The sequence below is a fragment of the Oncorhynchus gorbuscha genome, linkage group LG24 (assembly GCF_021184085.1).
Source record: "Oncorhynchus gorbuscha isolate QuinsamMale2020 ecotype Even-year linkage group LG24, OgorEven_v1.0, whole genome shotgun sequence".
NCBI lineage: Eukaryota > Metazoa > Chordata > Actinopteri > Salmoniformes > Salmonidae > Oncorhynchus > Oncorhynchus gorbuscha.
In genome coordinates this window covers 32,057,591-32,081,561 of record NC_060196.1, presented here as the reverse complement: position 1 = coordinate 32,081,561, position 23,971 = coordinate 32,057,591, and the positions used below count along the sequence as shown (strand labels likewise).

Sequence of the window (23,971 nt, the reverse complement as noted above, 5' to 3'; positions counted from 1 at the left end):
GAAGGGGCTGCCGTGATTGGGGGCACGTCAGCCAGGTTAGAGTTGGTGCTTGTGGTCCTGCGCTGGTCTCCAAGGTCTACAGAATAACTTGGACGAGTTGTGCGAGAGAGACAGTCCATGTTGGGTTCAAAGGATGGTCCTGTGGTCGTCACACCCTTGTGGAATAGCGATTCCCTTCGCCGCGTACATGGACTCTGGGCGAGCGCACGGAAGCCGTATGAGGTGGTGACTTTGTCGACGTGTGGCAGGGACATTGCAGCTCGGGTGGATGGGTCAGATAGGTCCTCTCCCGGTGAGAGGTTCCGGTGAAGCTTGGCCCTCATAGTTGGTGTCAATGGTAGTCGAGGGAGCCGAGAGGACGGAGTAGATGCGGACAGGTGTTGGTTGGGGCTAATCGGGGACATCAGTCTTGACTGATCCGTTTCTGAATCTAGCTGCGTACGGGGATATCGCAGCCTTGACGGAATTATAAAGGTAGGAATCCTTTCAGGAGTTAGAGCAATGTTACGCAGAGACACACCTGCCTTTGATGCTTGCATGGTCAGAAAGCGTCAATAGTTGGTGTGCGTAACGTTCAACTTAAGCTGGTAAAACAATGTGCGACAGACTTCGAGCCAAACCGACTTGTATATTTTCAAACAAAGCCTTTTCTAAAAACGTTGTAATGACCGTAGTATTCAATTGCAGATTTGCCTGGGCAACCCACCTGGTATTTTCATAGACTAGGCTAATGGAGCACCAGGTGAATTTAATTAACCAATGACCTAAACTAATTAGACAATTTCACAGGTTCTGTTAATTGACCGAAGTCTGGCCAAGGCATTCCAAACGTTTCTGTGAAAAACAAATCTACGATCACACCGACAGTGTCATTGATTTTGGTACACTGGACGTACACTTATTTCCAATGGAATGCTGCGTTTGCCTTGCAGCATTGCGTTGTAGTGTGCGTTCTGTGTGGTGCATACGTTGGATTTATCGAACATGTGCGTTAAACTGTATGCATAGACGGCTTGACAGAAATGGCAGCAGAAGGTGAATGTTGAATTGTTGTTGCACACATATCCAGATGATGCTGCTTACTATTTTGCCCAATGAACCTCTCTGTATTTGTGATGCTCCTCTGGGTACCAGCTCATGTGGGAGTACAGTGGAATGAGGAGGTGGATGTTATCATCAAGCAGGCTCTTTTTAAACATCCTAATGTTGACATGGAATTGTCCACCAGTAAAGCAGAAGCCAAGGGGTTGATGATAGCAGAGGTTAAAAAACAAATGGCAAGAGTTGTAGAAAGGGGAAGGTGCCTGTATAAGATCCAGGAAAAGGTGGGGGCAGCGAGGTCATCAGGTCAAGAGAGAAGGGAGGAAAGTGTAATCACAGGGCTGAGACTGGAACGTACAAGGCTCAGTGGGGACCCATCATTCAGGGCACCTGTTTTGAGCCCCACCTGTTTAGCAACATGAATAAATAATAATAATAATACATTGTTTTGCATGTTATTTTGCCATTAATACATGTCACATATCAGTTTGCAAACCATGTAACAAAAAAAAGAATAGATCTTTGAATTAATAAAGCTGCATACAAGCATGGTCTCTTTTTTTTGTTGCTTTCTTGAGTAAGGCAGCTCCAAAAGGCAGGTGTTTCAGCCTAGCTCAGTGCTTTCTGTGGTGGTGGGTCAGCCATCCAGCAAATACGGAGCGTAGGGGTTGATGATGTTCTCTAGTTGCGCCGTGATTGGCTCAGTGTTCTGTCACACATGGGGACACTACGTCCCCGCAGAATCTAGGGGGAGAGCTCGACAATTCAAGCCCCTTGGGTGCTGCCATAGAGGTACATTAGAAGTGCCCATCCAAGAAGTCTCGAGGTCAATGGCCACAGATAGAATGACGTCAAATCACGTTATATCTACCGTAGCTTTGATTGGACTGATCATGTCAGCATCATACTTTCAATCTTACATCAATCTTAGCTAGCAAGCTGGACAAGCAGTCATCATCATGAACCGAGTTGACAATCTACTGGCAAATCCATTTCAATCCTTGTCATATGAAGAGAAATGATAGATAAAATGTATCCGTGCTCATCGGCCATTGTACATAAACATTACACAACAAGTTGGAAATTGCAAATTCAACAATGAGTGGTTTGAAAGGAATCAGTGGCTAACTGCAAGAGTTGCAAAGCAATCACTAGCCTGTTATTTTGTGTAGTGGGTGTGTGGTCCAAATGTGGGTTTAAGGGTCTCTTTTCCAAGCTGAAAAAGGATAAACATTCAACACCATGGATCAGAAAAGGTTGAATACATTTGCCATGCTGTCAATTGAGCAAGACTTCTGCCGCGTCCAAAAAACTAGAAACTCGGGAACTGGGAAATCTCAGACTTCAGTGAGTTCAAGACAACTGGGAACTTGGGGAGAAAACTAGCTCCGACTGGGAAAAAAAGTTTTGAACGGTCATCCAACTCGGAATTCCTCTTTTTAAAGCATCGACCTGAAGATCACTGACGTCATGATTCGACCCAGTTGTCTTGAATGCACCATAAATCCAGAGAATGACAGAATTTTATGAAAGTTTGATGAAAAAATATGCACAAAAGGTGAGTCCAAAAATGTATTGTATGCTGCTGCATAAATTATGTAATATGCCAGGGAGATATGTAGACTGTAGCTATTAAGTATGTTGCGTAGTAAGCTGTTAGTTGCCCATGTGCATTTTATGAGTGTTACACCAATGCCATGATTACTGTGTATATATGTGATAACCTTTGTATGCTTGCAATGCGCCAGCCGCACCAATGTGTCAGAGGAAACACCGTGCAACTAGTGACCTGGTCAGTGTGCACTGCGCCCGGCCCGCCACAGGAGTCGCTAGTGAGCGATGAGACAAGGATATCCCTACCGGCCAAACCCTCCCTAACCCGGATGACGCTAGGCCAATTGTGCGTCGCCCCATGGACCTCCCGGTCGCGGCCGGCAGCGACAGAGCCTGGGCTCGAACCCAGAGTCTCTGGTGGCACAGCTAGCACTGTGATGCAGTGCCTTAGATCACTGCGCCACCCGGGAGGCCTCTTTGACAATTTTTAGGGCCTTCCTCTGACACCACCTGGTATAGAGATCCTGGATGGCAGGAAGCTTGGCCCCGGTGATGTACTGGGCCGTACGCATTACCCTCTGTAGTGCCTTGCGGTCAAAGGCCGAGCAGTTGCCATACCAGGCAGTGATGCAACCAGTCAGGATGCTCTTGATGGTGCAGCTGTCGAACCTTTTGAGGATCTGAGGACCCATGCCAAATCTTTTCAGTCTGCTGAGGGGAAATAGTTTTTGTTGTGCCCTCTTTACGTCTGTCTTGGTGTGCTTGGACCATGTTAGTTTGTTGGTAATGTGGACACCAAGGAATTTGAAGCTGTCAACCTGCTCCACTACAGCCCATTTGATGAGAATGGGGGCGTGCTCAGTCCTCCTTTTCCTGTAGAGCACAATCATCTCCTTTGTCCTGATCACATTGATGGAGAGGTTGTTGTCCTGGCACCCTATAGGCTGACTTGTCATTGTTGGTGATCAGGCCTACCACTATTGTGTCATCGGCAAACTTAATGATGGTGTTGGAGTCGTGCCTGGCCGTGCATTCATGAGTGAACAGGGAGTACAGGAGGGGACTGAGCACGCACCCCTGAGGGGCCCCTGTGTTGAGGATCAGCGTGGTGGATGTGTTGTTACCTACCCTTACCACCTGGGGGCGGCCCGTCAGGAAGTCCAGGATCCAGTTGCAGAGGGAGGTGTTAGTCCCAGGGTCCTTAGCTTATTGTTTGATGAGCCTTTTTGAGGGCACTATGGTGTTGAACGCTGAGCTGTAGTCAATTAATAGCATTCTCACATAGGTGTTGCAGTGTGGAGTGCAATAGAGATTGCATCATCTGTGAATCTGTTGGGGCGGTATGCAAATTGGAGTGGGTCTAGGGTTTCTGGGATAATGGTGTTGTGAGCCATGACCAGCCTGATCCTAAGAGGATCCTTGTGAGTAGGCTGAGGCCAATAGAGAGAGATAGGAATAACATGTGCTTCAAGAAGGTTGTTTGTTTTGGCGTTCGTGGCCATGGTTGTCAACTGTAGTGCAGGAATGGGATGTAAATCACAGATGATAGATGATGTGGTGGCAGCTGATTTTAGAAAAGTAGGCTGATACACAGCCAATACAGTAGGTGGCAGAATACACCTATAACAATTGTTTGAGGACCACCATTCTATAGAAGAATAAGAAGCAGCAGCGGCGGCGGTGGCGGTGGCGGCAGCAATTAGCATTGTATGGCACTTTATGGGGTGGGAACAGAGATATTAGATCAAGGAGGAGATAGGAATCCCATTGGCCAATAAATGAAGGAACGTATAACGCCCCACACAGCAGACTGTCGACCAATCGTGTTCACCTTGTCATGTTGCGTTGTGGTTGCAAATTTAATCATCATGCAATAGAGTACCACAGTATGAGTCATAATACCCATACAACCTAGCAGCCAACAGGGAAATGGTTCCAATCGTTTTCCCACCATTCATTTTTCCCATAGGGGATTTTAGAAACACTTCAAATAAGGGCTGTAGTTTGATTACCGTGTAAATCTCTCTAGATAAGGTGACTTATCAATATATTCGCTTACCCCCCAAAATGAAATGCTAGTTAGCTGCTAATGTGGCTATGATAAAGAACTACAAATGCTATGATGATCTGGATGAGACTGCCAAATAGAGGCAAAAGTAAGAATCTCTGGATTAACCATCTAATATTAACTAAATGTAGTAATAAAAAAATTGGCAACATTTCTTTAAATGGACAATTCTGTGAACTGTCTTGTGCAAGTTTTAAATTGTCACAATACCTGTTAGCAAAGGTGTCAGCTAGAGATGACATGCAGGAGCTTGCAGGGATTATGTCTACTTTGATGCTAATTAGCATTTTCGAATCTGAGAGTAAAATAGAACCGAATACATTTATAAAAGTCATCTTGTCCTAGAGAGATTTACATGGTTATCAAAACGTCACGCCAGGGTAAGCCTACACAAAACACTACCCTTATTTGAAGTGTTTCTTAAATGGTGGGGAAAAAATGTGGACCATTTCCCTTTTTTGGGGGTATAATGACACCACTGTGGGACTCTATTCCTTTTCAGTGTATGAGTCAGGAAAGTGCCTATATTCCTATATACTATATTACATATAGCAAGTCAATTATCTCACATCTCTGAAAATATTTGTAATGTTGTACTTCTTGTTGACGAAATTCATGCTAATGTTGGGTTTTCGAGCTAGCGCTCAATAGACTCCCATTCCATCTTTGAAGGAGAGCTCTCCTTGTCACATAATCGCCCAGAATGCACCGCGCGGCCCATTGACGTCGCATGGGCAACTGACACAATGGGAGTTAATACGATTCGAAATTGAGTTTCCCATCTCCTCAAACGTGTATCTGACAGGAATTAACTCAGTGTTGCACCCGGAAACATAATGTTAGTTTTCTGCGTTTACTGCTGATGGAGCTAGCGGTTTTGTGGCGGGTAAGATGAAGTGTTGTTTTGAAAACTCCTATTCATCAATTCATTTGAACATAGTAACGTTATTCGCCTTTTGGGAAATTCGTTTGTTTAAATGTTGTTCTGTTGAGAATAATTTCCAAGGTAGTATCAATGGCAGTTTGTTAGCTACTTAGTTAGTTAGCTAGCTTAGGTTGCTAGCCGTCATACCATCACAACTGGCACTATGAGGATGCCATTGCCACTGATTGATGCCATGGCCAACACCACTCACTCAATGAGAGCTAACATTTGTTAACTAAAGCTAACTGTATGCAAACGTGTTCATATACATACCACCTCTAGTTAGCTAACGTAAGTACTTTACAGAAGGAGCTGGGCAGATAGGTTATTAAGGATAAGGAGTAACGTTAGCTAACACTCGTGCCCATATGTGTACAAAACATCGTGTGCGTCTCATTTAAACCAATCTGATCTGACAACTGGACAGGTAAAATCGAATTACCTGTACTTACAAGCTAGGATATTCTATTCTGCCATATGGCTTCCCCCCATCTTGTCAGACCAGTGCAGATCAAAGGGTCCAGAGGACACAAGAATGGGGAGATAGATACTCGAGACTAGTTGTACATGCACACCATAAACTATTTCCATGGTTGTTCTCAATCAATCTCACAGATGGTACTACACAATGAGTCTGGTCCGCAAACGCAAGTCCAGCTCTCTCAAAGGCGGCCCTGCCAAGTCTATTAGGACAGGGAAACTACAGTCTACTAAAACACCAGCATCCTACAATGCATCATCACCACTCAGAACAGAGGCCAGTGCCATCGTTACCATTTCCACGGAGGAGAGAGTCCCGGAGATCCATGGGACATCATCGCCATGGAGACGGTCTCCCAGGTTCAAGAGTCATGGCCTGATTGGCCAGGTTCCCAGCTCAGACCTTCTAGTTGCTGAGGGTAAGTAGAGGAGAGGGAGACGGGCAAAGGAGAGGAGTTCTCACTTCACATTTAGATTTTAATGATACGTTTTATCTATGTTTTGTGCCTCCTACCTAAGCAATTGATATATAGGTAAATATGTGAGGCTCTTGGCTTTGCAGGATCTCCAGGTCAGGTAGAGAATGAAGAGGAGGCAGGCCAATGCAGCCCTGCACAGTGCCCCCCTCAGACAGAAGAGGAAACAGACCTGGTCATCACAATGGGTGAGGAGAACCTATATCTATTAACTGCCCGTCCTTAGCAACTAATACTGAAACAGTACTCACATCTTGTATACAACATGAACAAGATAACGAACGGTGCACAAAATGACCTTGGAGCAGGACCTTATCCACAATCGACCCTGAAGTTATCTCAGCTAACCATTTTCCTTTTATAGTATGAGTAAAGCATACTGTAGGAGGGCAAGACTGATTGACTCTCTCTCTTCTCTGTCAGATGACAGGCAGGGCGGGGGACACAAGGGCAGCAGGAAGAAGGGAGGGGTAAAGAGGAAGAAGAGAGCTGCGGATGGAGAGGTGGGGGGTGGAGAGCAGGAAGGGGCCAGTCCAGAGCTGGAGATTGACAGGGAGCTGGACCGTGAACTAGAGAACAAGTCCAGACAACACAACTTGACCACGGCCAACGTCCGCAACATCATTCATGTGAGTGCAGAGAGGTACCACTCACTACGACCCTACCACTAACTCACTCATAGCTGCAACCTTGCCAATGTTACTTAGGCAGCTAGTGTGGCCTGTGGAAATGTTGATTTCCTACAAAAACAATTTGCCTACAACCTCACATACTGACAGACAAATACAGACAGACTGATTGTAAGCCTGGTTTTTGACCTTTGACCCACAGGAAGTGATCACCAATGAGCATGTGGTGGCTATGATGAAAGCCGCAATCAATGAGACTGAGGCCGTGCCTGTCTTTGTGAGTGTCAACCATGGCATTTCCATGTCCAAATGAAGACTTCTTCAGTTGGTTTCAGTTGAGAATTGACACGTTCAAGTCTCTGTGTGCACTTACATTTAACATCTTTCTCATCTACCTCTTAGGAACCCAAGATGACACGTTCCAAATTCAAGGAAGTGGTAGAAAAAGGAGTGGTGAGTTCACTGCCTCTAGTGTGTGCGTTTTAGCATATATTTAGATTTGCCATGTTATGCTATTGAGCCTCTTGAAATTCAATCTTTGTGTAATTTCAGGTAATTCCCACTTGGAACATCTCACCCATTAAAAAGGTCAATAAAGAGAAGGTAAGGGGATACCTATTCAGTTGCACAACTGAATCCATTTAACCCAACACAATCAGAGAGGTGCGGGGTGCTGCCTTATTCGACATCCAGGTCATTGGCGCCTGGGGAGCAGTTGTTGTTGGTTAACTGCCTTGCTCAAGGGCGGAATGGCAGATCTTTCCACCTTGCCTTCTCAGGGATTCGAACCAGCGACCTTTCGTTTACTGGCCCAATGCTCTTAACCTCTAGGCGACCTGTCACCACCAATGAAAATCCATCAATCGTCCTGCTAATGCTGTTAAAGTTTAGTATCAAACACTTAATACCTGACTGGAAAGTATGGCACCGTACTAGAAAAGGCTGAAGTGCTTGTCTATTTTCAGGCCCCACAGTTTGTTGACATTCAACTAGCGGAGGAAGACTCCTCTGATGAAGAGTACTGCCCCGACGAAGAGGAGGAGGACGAGACAGCGGAAGATGTAAGAGATTCATAGGATTTGTCTGTGTCTTGTTGTGAGCTTGTGGCCAGAATTATTATTATTATTATTATTTATTTTTTAATCTTTAATGCATTTTAAGGCATTCATCATGCTTACGGAGTCATTGTTGTAGTTAAATGACCTATACAAAGTGGTTCCGCTGGATCACCTTTAGAATGCCATAGATACGTTATGATAGTATATTTCAGTTCTTTAAATAGAAAATGTGTTATTTCTATCTCTCTCTCTCTCTGTATGTATGTATGTATGTATGTATGTATGTATGTATGTATGTATGTATGTATGTATGTATGTATGTATGTATGTATGTATGTATGTATGTATGTATGTATGTATGTATGTATGTATGTATGTATGTATGTATGTATGTATGTATGTATGTATGTATGTATGTATGTATGTGTATGTATGTATGTATGTATGTATGTATGTGTATGTATGTGTGTGTGATGTATGTATGTATGTATGTATGTATGTATGTATGTATGTATGTATGTATGTATGTATGTATGTATGTATGTGTGTGTGTGTGTGTGTGTGTGTGTGTGTGTGTGTGTGTGTGTGTGTGTGTGTGTGTGTATATGTGTGTATGTATATATGTATGTATGTGTGACTGTATTGAACTTTGTGTGTGTTGTAGACATTTCAGGAGAGTGACATGGAGAGCATGGCCTCGTCTCCTAGAGGAATCAGAGGAGGCTTCCACAGGGGAATACACACACAGTGGGGGGACGACAGGAGCGTCAGCCCCATGCAGGTGACACACTCTAAAATACAATTTTAAATATTTTTTTATTTGTAAAAATATTTGTCAAATGTAATAAAATCCAGAATATTGCCTTTTGTAAATAGCATAATATGCTCTTGTTATTCTATTCTTGTGAGATATGTTTATGGAACTCCTCCTTTCCTCTTAGGTCCAACGCAGCAGGTCCAGACACCTGACGGTGGAGGTAGTCCCCATGGGCCCTCCCCCTCCCCCCCAATCTTCCTTCTCCCATGGCCCCCAGGGTCCTTCTACCACCAGGGCCCCTCCAGACTTCAGCTTCCTGGAGAAGCTCCATGCCGTCGAGGAGGAGCTAGCCATCAGTCCAGTCTGCCTGGAGCCCTACCAGGTACCAGGGCAATTCCACGCCATGATAGGATGAAAATATTTGCGCTGTCTCAGATTGATTGGGCAATTCTCACATAGAAACCTAATTGGGATGAATGATATTTCACATGCTTTTTTTGTTTGTTGGGAAAATCTTAATTTTAGGTTACTTTTTAGACCTATACTGTACATGCCTCCTGTAAATGCCTCCCTATGATTTGTGAACCGAACATGATACATACGAACTCTTGGTGTCATTATCCTCCTTATATTGTGCTCTAAAATGTCTAAAAGATGTCACATTCATTTATTCAGCATTTATAATTATTAATATCTCAAATACCCTAATTGATTTTGTTTATTGTAAGACATATTGCTGAGGACAATATACTCTATCACATTTACAGTGGGGGCTCTCTGCTAATACTGACTGTATGATTTGATCTGGTAACCTCCTGCTTTTGCTCTACCAACCCTGTCCACCTCTCCATATTGTCTTTCCTATGTCTGTTCCTCCCTATTCCTCTCCCTCCACCACCCTCTGTCTCCCTTCCCCTATCACAGCCACCCATGGCGGACGGTCTGATGGCGTGTCGTACTCGCTCCAAGAGGCCTCTCCGGGACGTCCCCATGGGCCAGCTGGAGGCAGAGCTCTGTGCCCCCGACATCACGCCTGACATGTACGGGTGTGGCTCCGCCCCCGAGGACCTTGAGTGGACCCACTGGCTTCAGGGCATCATGACCTCTGACATGTACAACGATGGTGAGGGGGTGGAGCGTGTGTGCGCTGCTCAATTCCAAATCCACTCCAAGCAACTATTCTCGGCAGCTAGTGTAGATGGGACATTCTCACAAAGCTGTCAAAAAAGAAAACCAATTCTCAAGTGTCATTTTTCACAAAATGTTCTCTTGAATCACTGCGATTAGGATCTGTACTTATCTATTTCATAATTTATTATAGTTTTTTTATCATATGTTTTACCAACATTTTCACAAAATTCTCATTATCCTATAAGTCCAAAAATAACAAATCAATATTCCTAAGAATTTGTACATTGCTCCCCTAATGAGTTAAACATAACACTGAAAATAAAATTGAAATTTTTCCCAATTTGAGCTCTTCAGCCAGTTCTGTAATGAGAAGGACAAGTGGGGTAAAAGGGGTGTTTTGAAAATATAAACCTAATTCTGAAGACCTATAAGCAAATAAGTTAACTTATGGGGGTGGCAGGTAGCCTAGTGGTTAGAGCATTGGGCCAGTAACTGAAAGGTTGCTGGATCGAATCCCCAAGCGGACAAGGTTAAAACCCTGTCATTGTAAGTCGCTCTGGATAAGAGCGTCTGCTAAATGACTTAAATGTAATGTAAATTGTAAATAAGAATTTGTTCTTAGCTGACTTGCCTAATTAAATAAAGGTGAAATAAACTTTGGGAAACAATTACCCAGATGTGAAAGGACTGGATATAAGCACTATGACAATTCTATTCTATCTAGAATCAAATCCAACTTTATTTATACAGCACATTTCAGACAGGAAAAAGGAAAAAAACAAATTCAAATAAAAGCTGAAATATTTACATAAAACATAAAAAAGAAATATTGGACAAAAATGTAAATGCAACATGATTTTACTGAGTTACAGTTAATAGAAGGAAATCAGTCAATTGAAATAAATAAATTAGGCCCTAATCTATGGATTTCACATGACTGGGCAGGGGTGGGTGGAGCCAGGTCCAGCCGATCAGAATTAGTTGTTTTTTTTTCTCACAAAAAGGCTTTATTACAGACATACTCCTCAGCACCCGGATGTTGTCCTGGTCTGGCATGGTTACACGTGGCCTGCGGTTGTGAGGCCAGTTGGATGTACTGCCAAATTCTCTAAAATTATGTTGAAGCCGGTTTATGGTAGAGAAATTAACATTCAAATCTCTGGCAGCAGCTCTGGTTGACATACCTGCAGTCTCCCTCAACTTGTGTTGTATGACAAAACTGCACATTTTAATGGCCTTTTATTGTCCCCAGCACTTTAATCAGCTTCTTGATATGCCACGCCTGTCAGGTGGATGGATTATCTTGGCAAAGGAAAAATGCTCACTAACAGGAATGTTAACATATTTGTGCATTTGAGAGAAATAAGTTTTTTGTGTGTATGGAACATTTCTGGGAGTTTTTTTATTTCAGCTCATGAAACATGGGACCAATATTTTTTTTTTGTTCAGTAGTTGAATAGCCCTGTCATAGCTCAGTATATATCAGGGATGGGCAACAGTCCTCAGGGTCCTGATTGGTGACATACTTTTGCCCCTGCTAACACTCCTGACGCCAATAATTAACTAATGCAATTAGTTTAATCAGTTGTGTTAGCTAAAGGGCTGAGGGAAAATTGACACCCATCAGACGAACGAGGACAAGTTGCCCATCTCTGATCTATATAATATATAGTGTTACTACTCTCCAATTTACTGACTCTTGCACACAAACTCTTGCACTCTGTTCCTCTTTCTCAAATGTCATTTCTCTTACTCTTTTCAGAGGAAGGCGACGATGATGACGACCCGGAGTATAACTTCCTGGCAGAGATCGACGAACCCGACGTTGAGGATTACCGTAATGACCGAGCCGTCCGCATCCCCAGTGAGTTACCATGGAGACCCTAGGGACGGAGCTGCCTAGCAGCCAAGAGATGGAGTCAACTCATCTAGGCTGTGACCATGTTGGGCGCTGACCCTCATCTCCCATTCTTCATAATTATTTTTCAGAAAAGGAAGTGAACCAGTTGATGGAGGAGTTGTTTGAGACCGTAAGAGATTCTGTGTTATGTTGTTTCGTTAGCCTCTTTCTTTACCCCTGTGTTTCTGTTGTGTGGTTGTCTATGTGTTTATGTTGTCTATGTGTGGTGTATTTATCTCTCTCTGTGTGTTCCAGTTCCAGGATGAGCTCACTGCTCAGGAGCAAGATGAGGAAGGACACGAGGAAGAGGAGGAGAGGGAGGAAGAGGCGCCTGCCCTGGGGAAGCCCGCCTTCAGTACACCACCAGATATCCCGTTCGTATACCCGCACACTTGTGCACGTCATATACACACTGTTCTGCTGTTGTTTTTGTTACGGTGTCATCTTCACAAGTACACTCTGCTGCAGGAAGTTTTGGGGTCAATTGAATTCCATTTCTCAAATCAAATTTGTAATTGTGTAGACTAACAGTAAATTGCTTACTTACGGGTCATTTTCTAACAATGCAGTGTTAAAGAAGCAACAAAAATGAAACGGTGACACAAGGAATAAATACACAGTGAATAACGAATTCATTCAAAATGTAATTCTGAATATTAATGTCAACCTCTAATCTCAACCTTCAACTCACCCACCAACTTAATACCTTCAACTCACCCACCCAGTGACATTTTTTCAATCTCCAATCACAACCTTCATACCTCTGAGTGACAACTTTCAACCTTGTCTGATTTGACCGCTGTATAGCTGACCCAGTTTGACGTTTGATCTCTAGGATGGGGGACCCCATGGCGGTGGTGACAGCAGGGCGCTACCGTACGGTGAAGGAGCAGCTGGCCGCCATCCGGCATCACCGGGCCCTGCTGGAGAGCCAGGGCCTTTTGGCCCCCAGGGCCCTTGTCACCAAGCCCCGTGAGCCCCCACCTCCATTCACCCCCACCCTCTCCCACTGCCAGAGACTCCAACTGCAGCAGCAAATCCAGCAGGTCTGTGGTCTTTGTCTTTGTTTTGTGGTTAATTCCACAAATTCAATTCTATTTAAATTCCCTGTCCCTGTAAATTAATTTAATTCAATTCCAATTCCAGGTCAGTCTTTGAATTCAGAGATGATTCAATTCCTCTCAATTCCAATGTTAGGTCAATTCCAAGAATTTTATTCCCAATTAAATATTATCCCAAACAATTACACAAGTATGAATTAAATAGCCTCAGGCTTTCGGGCTAATTATGTCACTGTTTAGACAGCCTAGCTATACTGGAAATATAGGAATACATGTTGAAATAATTGCAGTCAATTGTTTTATACTAAGTGCGTAAATTCCATTAACTGGGAAATTTACAAATATTTAATTTCAATTCTAAATTCCAATTGAATTCAAATTCTCCACTTCATGAGTGAAGTCTTGGCTTTAGAAGCTTCTGATAGGCTAATTGACATAATTTGAGTCAATTGGAGGTGTACCTGTGCATGTATTTCAAGGCCTACCTTCAAACTCAATACCTCTCTGCTTGACAACATGGGAAAATCAATAGAAATCAGCCAAGACTTCAGAAAAAGAAATGTAGACCTCCACAAGTCTGGTTCATCCTTGGAAGCAATTTCCAAACACCTGAAGGTACCACGTTCATCTGTACAAACAACAGTATGCAAGTATAAACTTCATTGGACCACGCTGCCGTCATACCACTCAGGAAGGAGACCCGTTCTGTCTCCTAGAGATGAACGTACTTTGGTGCGAAAAGTGCAAATCCCAGAATAACAGCAAAGGACCTTGTGAAGATGCTGGAGGAAACAGGTACAAAAGTATCTATATCCACAGTAAAATGAGTTCTATATCGACAATAACCTGAAAGGACTCACAGCAAGGAAGAAGGCACTGCTCCAAAACCGCCATAAAAAAGCCAGACTACGGTTTGCAACTGCACATGGGGACAAAGATCATACTTTTTGGCGAAATGTCCTCTGGTCTGATGAAACAAAAGCAGAACTGTTTGGCAATAATGACCATTTGTTATGTTTAGAGGAAAGGGGAGGCTTGCAAGCTGAAGAACACCATCCCAACTGTGAAGCACGGGGGTAGCAGCATCGTGTTGTGGGGGTGCTTTGCTGAAGGAGGGACTGGTGCACTTCACAAAATAGATGGCTTCATGAGAATGGAAAATTATATGGATATATTGAAGCAACATCAAGACATCAGTCAGGTTAAAGCTTGGTTGAAAATGGGTCTTCCAAATGGACAATGACCCCAAGCATACTTCCAAAGTTGTGGTAAAATTGCTTAAGGACAACAAAGTCAAGGTATTGGAGTGGCCATCACAAAGCCTTGATCTCAATCCTATAGAGAATTTGTGGGCAGAACTGAAAAAGCGTGTGCGAGCAAGGAGGCCTAGAAACCTGACTCAGTTACACCAGCTCTGTCAGGAGGAATGGGCCAAAATTCACCCAACTTATTGTGGGAAGCTTGTGGAAGGCTTCCCAAAACATTTGACCCAAGTTAAACAATTTTATAGGCAATACACTCAATTAGTATTTGGTAGCATGTAAACTTCTGACCCACTGGGAATGTGATGAAAGAAATTAAAGCTGAAATAAATCATTCTCTACTATTATTCTGACATTTTACCTTCTTAAAATAAAGTTGTGATCCTAACTGACCTAAAACGGGGAATTTTTACTAGGATTAAATGTCAGGAATTGGGAAAACTGAGTTTAAATGTATTTGGCTAAGGTGTAAACAACAACAAAAATATCTAAATCAACCTACGTAGTAAAATCCTGGTCAATCCTGGAATCACAATGAAGATAACCTTTGTTTGTTTCTTGATCAGTAATGACTGTATTTTCCTCTGTCTGCAGCACGTCCAGCTCTTAACCCAGGTCCAAATGTTGACCAGCCCGGTGGCTGCACTGCAGAGCGAAGCTGCCACCACCAAGCAGTTCCTGGTGAGAGAGAAACATACTGACAAACACACTTTCACTGATGCCTTCAGCTGCACCAACTTATAAACATACTCTCATTCTCTCTCTGATACTCCCACCATATCTCCCTCCTTTTCATCTCTCTCAAAATATATATATAGTTAATGTAATCCTTCCCTACCTCTTCCTCAGATGGAGTTACAGATGTTTGCCCAGCGTGGAGAGTTGACCCGGGGCCCAGTGGAGCCAGGGTTCACTAGTGTGTTCAACGCCTGTAACCTACAGGGGGCACTGTCACTGATAGAGGAGCTCTCACTGTCCCCAATCCCTTACCAAGAAGCCCCTAACGAGCCACGAACACGCAGGAGAGGTAAGTGATTGCGAGAGCAATAGCGATAGTCAAATTGATGAGGTAAAGGCGACTTCTGACAAACATACTCTGTTTCATTACAACAAACCCGTCTCAATTGAAAATATTTGGACTCACTTAGGATGTTGGGCCTAATTCATGTTTGTTTTAATCTTTCTCACACTAACTGGTTCGTTGTGTGTTACCAGTCCGGAAGCATCCGTCGATGCCCCCCCAGCTGGCATGGCTGTTTGCCACGCGGCCCGTGTTCCTGTACCCCGAGCTGCTGCCCCACGTCAGCCTGGACCCAGCCCTGCATTCTGCTCGCTCCGTCAGCATGTTCACCGCAGGAGAGGACTGGTAAGAATCACCTATTAAATATAATGACTAAACGTTATACCCGCCTAGAATGCCCATATTACACTGTATATGCTCTGTTATATGCACACCGTCCTAAACCAATTTGTTTCCGTAGTCCGTAAACTTGGAATCTAAATTAAATTGATTTCTGTATGCTTTTTTTGTGTAAACAACCCTTTGAGAAATAAACTAAGTCTGTAGGCTGAGTCTTTTGCTCTTTGCCATTTTGTTTTTTCAGCCTGATCGTCCTGGGCCTGAGGAACCTGGGGGAGACCCTCCAGCCCAAGGAGCTGCTGTGTCACTACCTGCTCCGTGCCAAGAAGGTCTCTCAGCTCCGTGACCACATTTTGGAGAAGTGTAAACCCACCCATGCCAACAACGTCATCAAGGTAGAACCTGGATCTACAAATTCTATACAGTATTACTAAAGTAAGTGTTAGTGGGACTATTTATTGTTTGGGGTAGTGCACACATTTTTCTAAATGACTTGTTTCTAGTTAGTTAGTTTGCACGTTTCTTTAACTTGGACCTGTTCTATAGGCCAGGAGAGATTACAATCTACACTCTAGATTTCTTCACATAGACATACAGTGGCAAGAAAAAGTATGTGAACCTTTTGGAATTACTTGGATTTCTGCATAAATTGGTCATAAAATTTGCAACAATAGACACAGTCTGCTTAATCTAATAACACACAAACAATTATACTTTTTCATGTCTTTGTTGAACACACCATGTAAAAATTCACAATGCAAGGTGGAAGAAGTATGTTGAACCCTTGGATTTAATAGTTAAATAAAAATAACTGGTTGACCCTCCTTTGACAGCAATAACCCACTCCAGAAGGCATATTTTCTTCTGTTGAAGCCATTCTGTTGTTGATTTACTTCTGTGTTTTGTATCGTTGTCCTGTTGCATCACCCAACTTTTGTTGAGCTTCAATTGGTGGACAGATAGCCTTACATTCTCCTGCAAAATGTCTTGATAAACTTGGGAATTCATTTTTCCGTCGACGATAGCAAGCTGTCCAGGCCCTGAGGCAGCAAATCAGCCCCAAACCATCTTTCCACCATATTTTACAGTTGGTTTTTATGTTGGTGTGCTGTGCCTTTTTTTCTCCACACATAGTGTTGTGTGTTCCTTCCAAACAACTCAACTTCAGTTTCATCTGTTCACAGAATATTTTGCCAGTAGCGCTGTGGAACATCCAGGTGCTCTTTTGCGAACTTCAGACGTGCAGCAATGTATTTTTTGGACAGCTGTGGCTTCTGGGCTGTCCTCCAATGAACACCATTCTTGTTTAGTGTTTTACGTATCGTAGACTCGTCAACAGAAATGTTAGCATGTTCCAGAGATTTCTGTAAGTCGTTAGCTAACACTCTAGGATTCTTCTTAACCTCCTTGAGCATTCTGCGCTGTGCTCTTGCAGTCATCTTTTCAGGACAGCCACTCCTAGGGAGAGTAGCAACAGTGCTATCTCCATTTATAGACAATTGGTCTTACTGTGGACTGATGAACATCAAGGCTTTTAGAGATACTTTAGTAACCCTTTCCAACTTTATGCAAGTCAACAATTCTTAGTCTTCTGAGATCTATTTTGTTCGAGGCATGGTTCACATCAGGCAATGCTTCTTGTGAATAGCAAACTCAAATGTTTAGTGTTTTTAAAGGGCAGGACCGCTCTAACCAACATCTCCAATCTCGTCTCATTGATAGGACCACAGGTTAGTTGACTCATGACTCCAATTAGCTTTTGCAGAAGTCATTAGCCTAGGGGTTCACATACTTTTCCCAACCTACACTGTGAATGTTTAAATGATGTATTCAATAGAGACAAGAAAAATACAATCATTTGTGTGTTGGTAGCTTAAGCACACTGTGTTTGTCTATTGTTGTGATGAAGATCAGATCAAATTTGACGACCAATTTATGCAGAAATCCAGGTAATTCCAAAGGGTTGACATACTTTCTCTTGCCACTGCATCCACTAACATGAACTAATACTCAACTAAATGTTAGCGTTGACCATCAACAATGCGAACGAATGGGCCTCAAAAAATGCCTCTCCCTACGTCTTTTTCAGGCCTACCGGCTCCAGAATTTGGTTCAGCCCATGCCAGTGGCCTGTGAACGAGTGAACCCGGGTGACCTGCGCCCCTCAGTGGAGAGAGAGGAGAGAGCCATGCCCGGATGGCTGGGGGTACCAACCAACACTTAGAATACTACTGCTTGATCCCAATCACAAATCCACACCTAGAATAGTTAGCCAACAATATAGTTTCTATCTAGCATTCCAATTTTCTTAGGGGAGCTTCTACCGTATTGCAAACACTTATTGTCTGCTAACAAAAAGGTTGTTTCGGACTGAAAGTTTGTTTGTATCAGTTTAGATAAAAGTCAACTTTGTTTGGATATTTGGATAACTAAATAGTTCATATTGATTTAAATACATGTTCTATTCCTACAGAGAAGTTTGCCTTATATCTACGAAGCAATCGAAGATCTCAACAGCTCGCCAGATACAGAAACCATGTCGGCCTGTCAATCAAAGAAAGCCCCACTCAACACGCTTCTCTTCAGTTCTTCCAGGACCTTGGACTACAGCTTCCCACCCGCGACTCGCTACCCGCCCCAACTCCCCGACAGCCTTTCATTCCAGCGCTGCGGCTTCAGGCGCTGTCACCCTCCACCAGACTGTGACCTCTCGCTGTCCCTTGCTGTATCGCACATCGCCCCCCACAGTCTGAAAAGTGTAACTACACGCTCAGAAAATAATTTGCAGACGGGTGCTGTGATTCAGCACGAACTGCAACCCATCCACCCTGCAACATCCAAACCTCCTCCTCTTCAGCATCCCACCAAGCCTCATCTGAAACATCCCCTCAGGCCTCAACCCAAACCTTCCCAGAAGCCCCTGCAAGTCATTCTCAATTTGCCTGCCCCAGTGGCTGCAGCTGTCCTTTGTCCCGCTCATTCCGCCAGGGTATTGGCCTCCCGATTGTCCCATTCCGCTCCATTGGCCGAAGACCAGGTTGCTGGGAAGTTCAGCACGTTCGCCAACCTCCGCAGGCTGCCCAGGCTGCTGCCAGCTCCTCCACCCAACAACAAGAACCCTCCACAAACAAACCTGAATACTGTGACCCCTAACAGTGGCGCAAACCTCTTTTGGTTTTCACATATGAATAGTAGAACCGCCTCCACTAGTACCGAAACCCAAACCTCTGTCTCTACTACGAGTCCTATCGAACAATTCAAGGACAAATCCTCCAGGACCAGCCAGCGGGTGACGAAGGAACTCAAAAGCAGCCTAAAGAGTGAGGGTCAGCCCCAGCCTTCAGCCTCCCCGGAACCCCCTGCCCTGGACCAGGCTCTGACCCCTGACGACTATGTCACAGCTGTAATGGAGGAAGAGGGGAGAGATGAAGAGAAAGAGGACTGTGGCAGGGAAGAGGAGGATGGGGATGATTTTGGAATGACCCTCCTGGCCCTGTCTGAGTCCTCGGCCAGTCCCCCGGGGAGCGTTGACTGCATTGACCCCATGGAGGAGTCAGAGGAGGTGCAGGAGATAACGCTGACACAATCACCTAGACCGTCGAGCATGGGGGATGGAGGGAGAGAGGGTGACGAGGGGATGGGAGATCAGGAGGTAGAGGAAGCGGTATCACCAGCCTCCGAGGTGTCCACGTTGTCCGTGCCAGAGCTGCAAGTGAGTGAGATCATGTGACACGTTGATATTACAACATATTAATAAATTGTATTTACCAAGTTCTTTACACATATATCACACGCCTCATAGTTTTGGTTTGTGTGTTATCTTACCTTTTAGGAGACGATGGAGAAACTGTCATGGCTGGCGTCGGGGGGGAGGTCAGAGGACTCGGAAGAAGGCGAGCGATCAGGCACACCCTCAGGTTAGCGTCCCACCAATCTTTAAAAACCACAACATGTAGGGGGACACACACAGTTTTTCCACTAGGGTCTTTTTCAGCAGCAGTGTCAAAGTTAGCAAGGGCGGCGGATGCACTCTTCCTGGGGCATATCTATAGGTCTCCATTATAAATATTATACATTTTTTGCAGTATAGGCCACACTTTGCAGAAGCAGCCGCTGCTAAATGTGTATAGGGGGGAACACTTCACATAGAATTGAATAGGTTTATGAAGTATATCAATTGCTATCAGATTTCTACAAAGTGCTAAGGGTCTGTTTGGAATTAGGGGGGGAGTCTTTCTCTTCTCCCATCTAACCACAACAGCTGGATTTGATGTCCTTCCCAGGCTGCTGTAGTAACACCCCCAACCCTCCCAGCTCAAAGCACGAGCAGCATCACACGGGAGAAGTTGGCAGCGAGGGCATGTCCAAAATCCCACCATTCTTCTGTGACTATGACGACGTACTCGACAGCGACCCCCTGAGGGAGAAGAAGGAAATGGCTTTCGCTCAGAATTATCTCAACAGGGTAAATAATAATTTATTTTATTTATAAAGCTCATTTCTCGCACCCAAAGTGCTTAAAAGGCTTTGGCCTACAGTTTCTGTCTGATTAACACTCCTAGCATTGAGCGAAGTTGGCCAAAATAACCATTTGAAATGGACTGGGGTAGCATGCAATCCGATATTACATCGGAATAAGGCAGCTTGCGATTGCATGCAGTGTATCACTTGCAATACGTTGTCGCACTATTTACAGTTATAGCCACCCTCTCATCAACATCATTTAGATTTCTGCCTAAATAGACATACCCAAACATGATTATTTTTCCTGAGATGGCTGTTAACAACTGTTGCGTAGTTTCAGAAAGGTCTGGAACTCACCTTTCTGGTAAAAAAAATAGTTATAAATTGCTGAGGTGTACTCACTTTGAGGACACAAGTTCAAGTACGTTGCACTAATATTAGATTTTTCATAATGATTTCTAAATATAGAAACAATCCCATTTTAAGCGACTTACTATAATATTTCACCTTAGAACAGTGAATGATCCTACTTAGTGACAGTACAATATTGGCACAAGTTCATATAACTGACGAGAGACCTTTCTCCTAAACGTCCACTGAGCGGCGCAGAGACGCCATTCAAATGTGTGCAGATTTGTTACAACTGCAGCTTTAAGCAGGAATTAATTTTGGCCATCTGTGACCCAAGAGAAAGTAGTCTTGTTTAAATTCTATGAAATGTAGTCTTTTCCTGTTGAGAGCTGTCAATCTGACTGAGAATATCACAGTGAAATGAAACTTCAAGTGTTGTATTTGCTAGACTGTCCCCTTTCATATACCGTCTCCCAGGCTGGGCTCAGTCACTCAGAGGAAGAACAAATCGATTATTTGTCTGGATAGGCCAGAAAATCACTCCTTATGCAAATGTGGGGTCTAAAACCTGACACTTCAAGTCAGCGCCGCTGAGAGAGTGGTAGCACAGAGCAGACAGATGGGGGTTTCTGGCACTAGAAGGAACAGGACCTTACGACATTCACAGAGCACTTTGTACACCAGAATGTCAGTCGGAACCAGTCCAGAACCGCCCAAAATCTCCTATATAGGGGACTTAACAGCTAAGAGGTTAAGAAATCCTTAATCCTACTACAAATATAACTCTCTTGCTCTTTATGACCAGGTGTGCCATGCCCTGCAGGCGGTGCCGGGGCGTGTGAAGGAGTTTCTGGAGGTACTCTATGAGTTTGAGCAGGACGGAGATGAGCACACCTCTGTGGAACTCTTCACCAGGCTAAAGCCTGTTCTGAATGAGTGGCCGGAGCTGCTCCGAGACTTTGCTGCCTTCCTCCATTTCGAACAAGCCCAGGAGTGTGGACTGGTATGTGCTGGCTTGGCCTTCTATTCACTTTGTAAATACACACTGTGTGTGTGTGTGTGTGTGTGTGTGTGTGTGTGTGTGTGTGTGTGTGTGTGTGTGTGTGTGTGTGTGTGTGTGTGTGTGTAATTTCATCAAAACTAAAGCCCACTGGTCTGTTATTTGTGTGTGACAGACAGTGGTACGTGTTAATATTCCTTCTCCTCCACCTGCCGTAGCTCGCAGAACAGCAGGCATTTGAGCGGAGCCGGCGCTTCTTGCGACAACTGGAGCTGAGCTTTGGGGAAACCTCCTCGCACTATTGCAAGATAGTGAGCGTCCTTCAAGGAGGCCCTACTCTCAGCCCTGCTGGCATCAAGGAGGTGTGCTGGGGGGTGATACATTGATTTCACATGAGCAGCATGTTCTACTTTTTATCTTGGAAAACGGCAATATAAGATAATATCAAAGCTAGCGAAGCAGACGGGAGTGAAATATCATAGTGGAGGAGGGTCCATTTATTCATCAGATTCGAAAGGTAGTTTATTAGGACATTAGATGTCTCTCTATCTTTCAGATGAAAGCGCAGGTGGCCACCCTTCTCCAAGGTCACACCCACCTGCAGGGTGAGTTCTGGGGTTTTTTCAACGAGCTCCACATACGGCCCTCACTACAGTATCAGACTGAGAACAGAGGCTGTGGTGATGTGACCAACACAAACTCCACTTCCCAGAGGTCATCAGCAGCAAATGCCAAGAGATGCCAAGGTCCTAAAACCCCAAAAGCCAAACTAGTAAGGGAGGATGAAACGGACGAGGAGAAAGAAGGGGATCGCTCTAACCGCCCAGTCTGTGCCAAAAACATCTCGCTTACACCCAGTGGAGAGAAAGTCATCCTCTGGACCAGGTTAGAGCCATTGTCCTCCTGTTGTATGCTCGTTTAAGGTGTGGGGTGCAAAGTGTATTCTACCATTCTGGTGGATTGTCAAATAGGTGCTTCGCAATATAAATATTGTATTAAATCTGGTTTCATTATTGTTATGTTTTAACAGGGAGGCGGACCGTGCCATCTTGACCGCCTGCCAACAGAAGGGGGCTAATAAAAGCACCTTTCAGGCTGTCTCCACCCAACTTGACAACAAGACAGCCAATGAGGTGAGCGAGAACCACACCCACTTCTATTTCTACCCCTTACCACTTCCCATAGCCCCACTATGGGGCTGAATGAACAGGATAGAACCATAACCATGTTACTTCCTATTTAGATCTGTGAAGGGCCAGCAGCTAGACCAATGGGTACTAAAATGGAATTGGGTCTGTGTGTGATTTTAAGATGTTTCCTTTGAGGAGGTGGCCATTTGACCCTTTTATCCCTTTGCTGTAACTTCCCTAAACATGTCTTCTCTAGGTTGGTGCCCGTTTCCAGGACCTCATGCGCCTGTTCCGTTTCTCCACGCAACGGGTCTGCTCCGATGAGGACGTTAGTGACACAGAGCAGCCAACCAGCAGCAGAGAGCCAGAACTGGACTGAACCGGACCCAACACCAAGGCTGCGATCAGCGGGGAACAATGTGGAACGTTCAAATGGACATATACTGAGCGTGGCCCAGGGGAGGTGTACTGTTATAACAGTCAGCTGGACTGACCTTGGAGCAGTCCAAGCTACAGAAAAGGAGGAGCACTTGATTTAACAATCTCTGAATACTTGGCTGGGACTGTATAAGAATCTCTGACTCAACACTATAGGGGACTGCGAAGACATGTCTCCCTTTGATGGCACTATATGGGTCCACTAATGAGAGTATTTTTTTACTATTATGTGCATGAGTGCCATGTGCAGGCCACATGAGGTTCCTGGTGCTATGAACCATGTAGGTGGGAGGAGGTGCAGCAAATGTGAAGTACAATTGTCTTGATTGTATAAAAAAGACCGATTGCAGAATGTGTTAATTTTGTCGTTGCTCCACATAATATTTAGTTTGCTGTTGAGGGGATTTCAATGAAAATGGACACATATACAGTAGCACAATCATGTTGAAATGATCAGCTGAAATATATATGTAATATTTTGTTAAAGGGGAAAACGGGTAATTGATTTCCAACAACCAGGTCAGGCCCCATGCATAAGCGACATAGTCGGTCGCCTTGGGATCTCAACTTACTGTTACTTAAACTTACTGTTGAGTTAGAATAGTAGAATACACAAGGTGCAATTTCGAAATTTGGTTGTGCATCAGCAGTTTTTCTCATATCAGTTACTGACAGTCACTAAATTAGCTATGTCAGCTAACCATTTTTAGATTGGTAAATTAGTCTTACCAGCCCCCCCAACCCATTCTTGCCTAGGGCAGCTCTTTTTCCAATTGTACAGTTTGCCATTGTGTTTTGTAATGAATCTGCTGGTAGTGAGTGGGTGGGCAATTGTGTATATTTGAATAAAATGTGCATATTTGTTTTACAGTGGTGCCTTCCAGTT

The 23,971-nt window shown here is 44.2% G+C and overlaps 1 protein-coding gene across 1 annotated transcript; it reads left to right on the top strand.

Annotated features, from left to right (window-relative positions):
* Positions 1-5,407: 5,407 nt before the first annotated feature.
* Positions 5,408-23,955, top strand: LOC124012980 (GON-4-like protein). The gene is made up of 28 exons (XM_046327080.1): positions 5,408-5,549; positions 6,204-6,487; positions 6,631-6,732; positions 6,968-7,173; positions 7,376-7,450; positions 7,576-7,626; positions 7,726-7,776; positions 8,139-8,234; positions 8,896-9,012; positions 9,173-9,370; positions 9,913-10,111; positions 11,882-11,983; positions 12,109-12,149; positions 12,275-12,393; positions 12,855-13,065; positions 14,937-15,023; positions 15,192-15,369; positions 15,558-15,708; positions 15,947-16,097; positions 17,792-17,908; positions 18,176-19,414; positions 19,535-19,619; positions 19,986-20,167; positions 21,323-21,520; positions 21,736-21,879; positions 22,074-22,402; positions 22,548-22,650; positions 22,904-23,955. The coding sequence occupies exons 2-28, from the start codon at positions 6,217-6,219 to the stop codon at positions 23,024-23,026; spliced, it is 4,926 nt and encodes a 1,641-aa protein (XP_046183036.1). The 5' UTR covers positions 5,408-5,549; positions 6,204-6,216; the 3' UTR covers positions 23,027-23,955.
* The last annotated feature ends 16 nt before the right edge of the window (positions 23,956-23,971 follow it).

Bases quoted from the DNA above. Each gene is read 5' to 3' on its own strand.
- LOC124012980 (XM_046327080.1), top strand. From the start codon at position 6,217: ATGAGTCTGGTCCGCAAACGCAAGTCCAGCTCTCTCAAAGGCGGCCCT. The intron at 6,488-6,630 runs GTAAGTAGAGGA...TTGGCTTTGCAG, and splicing joins AGACCTTCTAGTTGCTGAGG to GATCTCCAGGTCAGGTAGAG. The intron at 7,777-8,138 runs GTAAGGGGATAC...GTCTATTTTCAG, and splicing joins AAAAGGTCAATAAAGAGAAG to GCCCCACAGTTTGTTGACAT.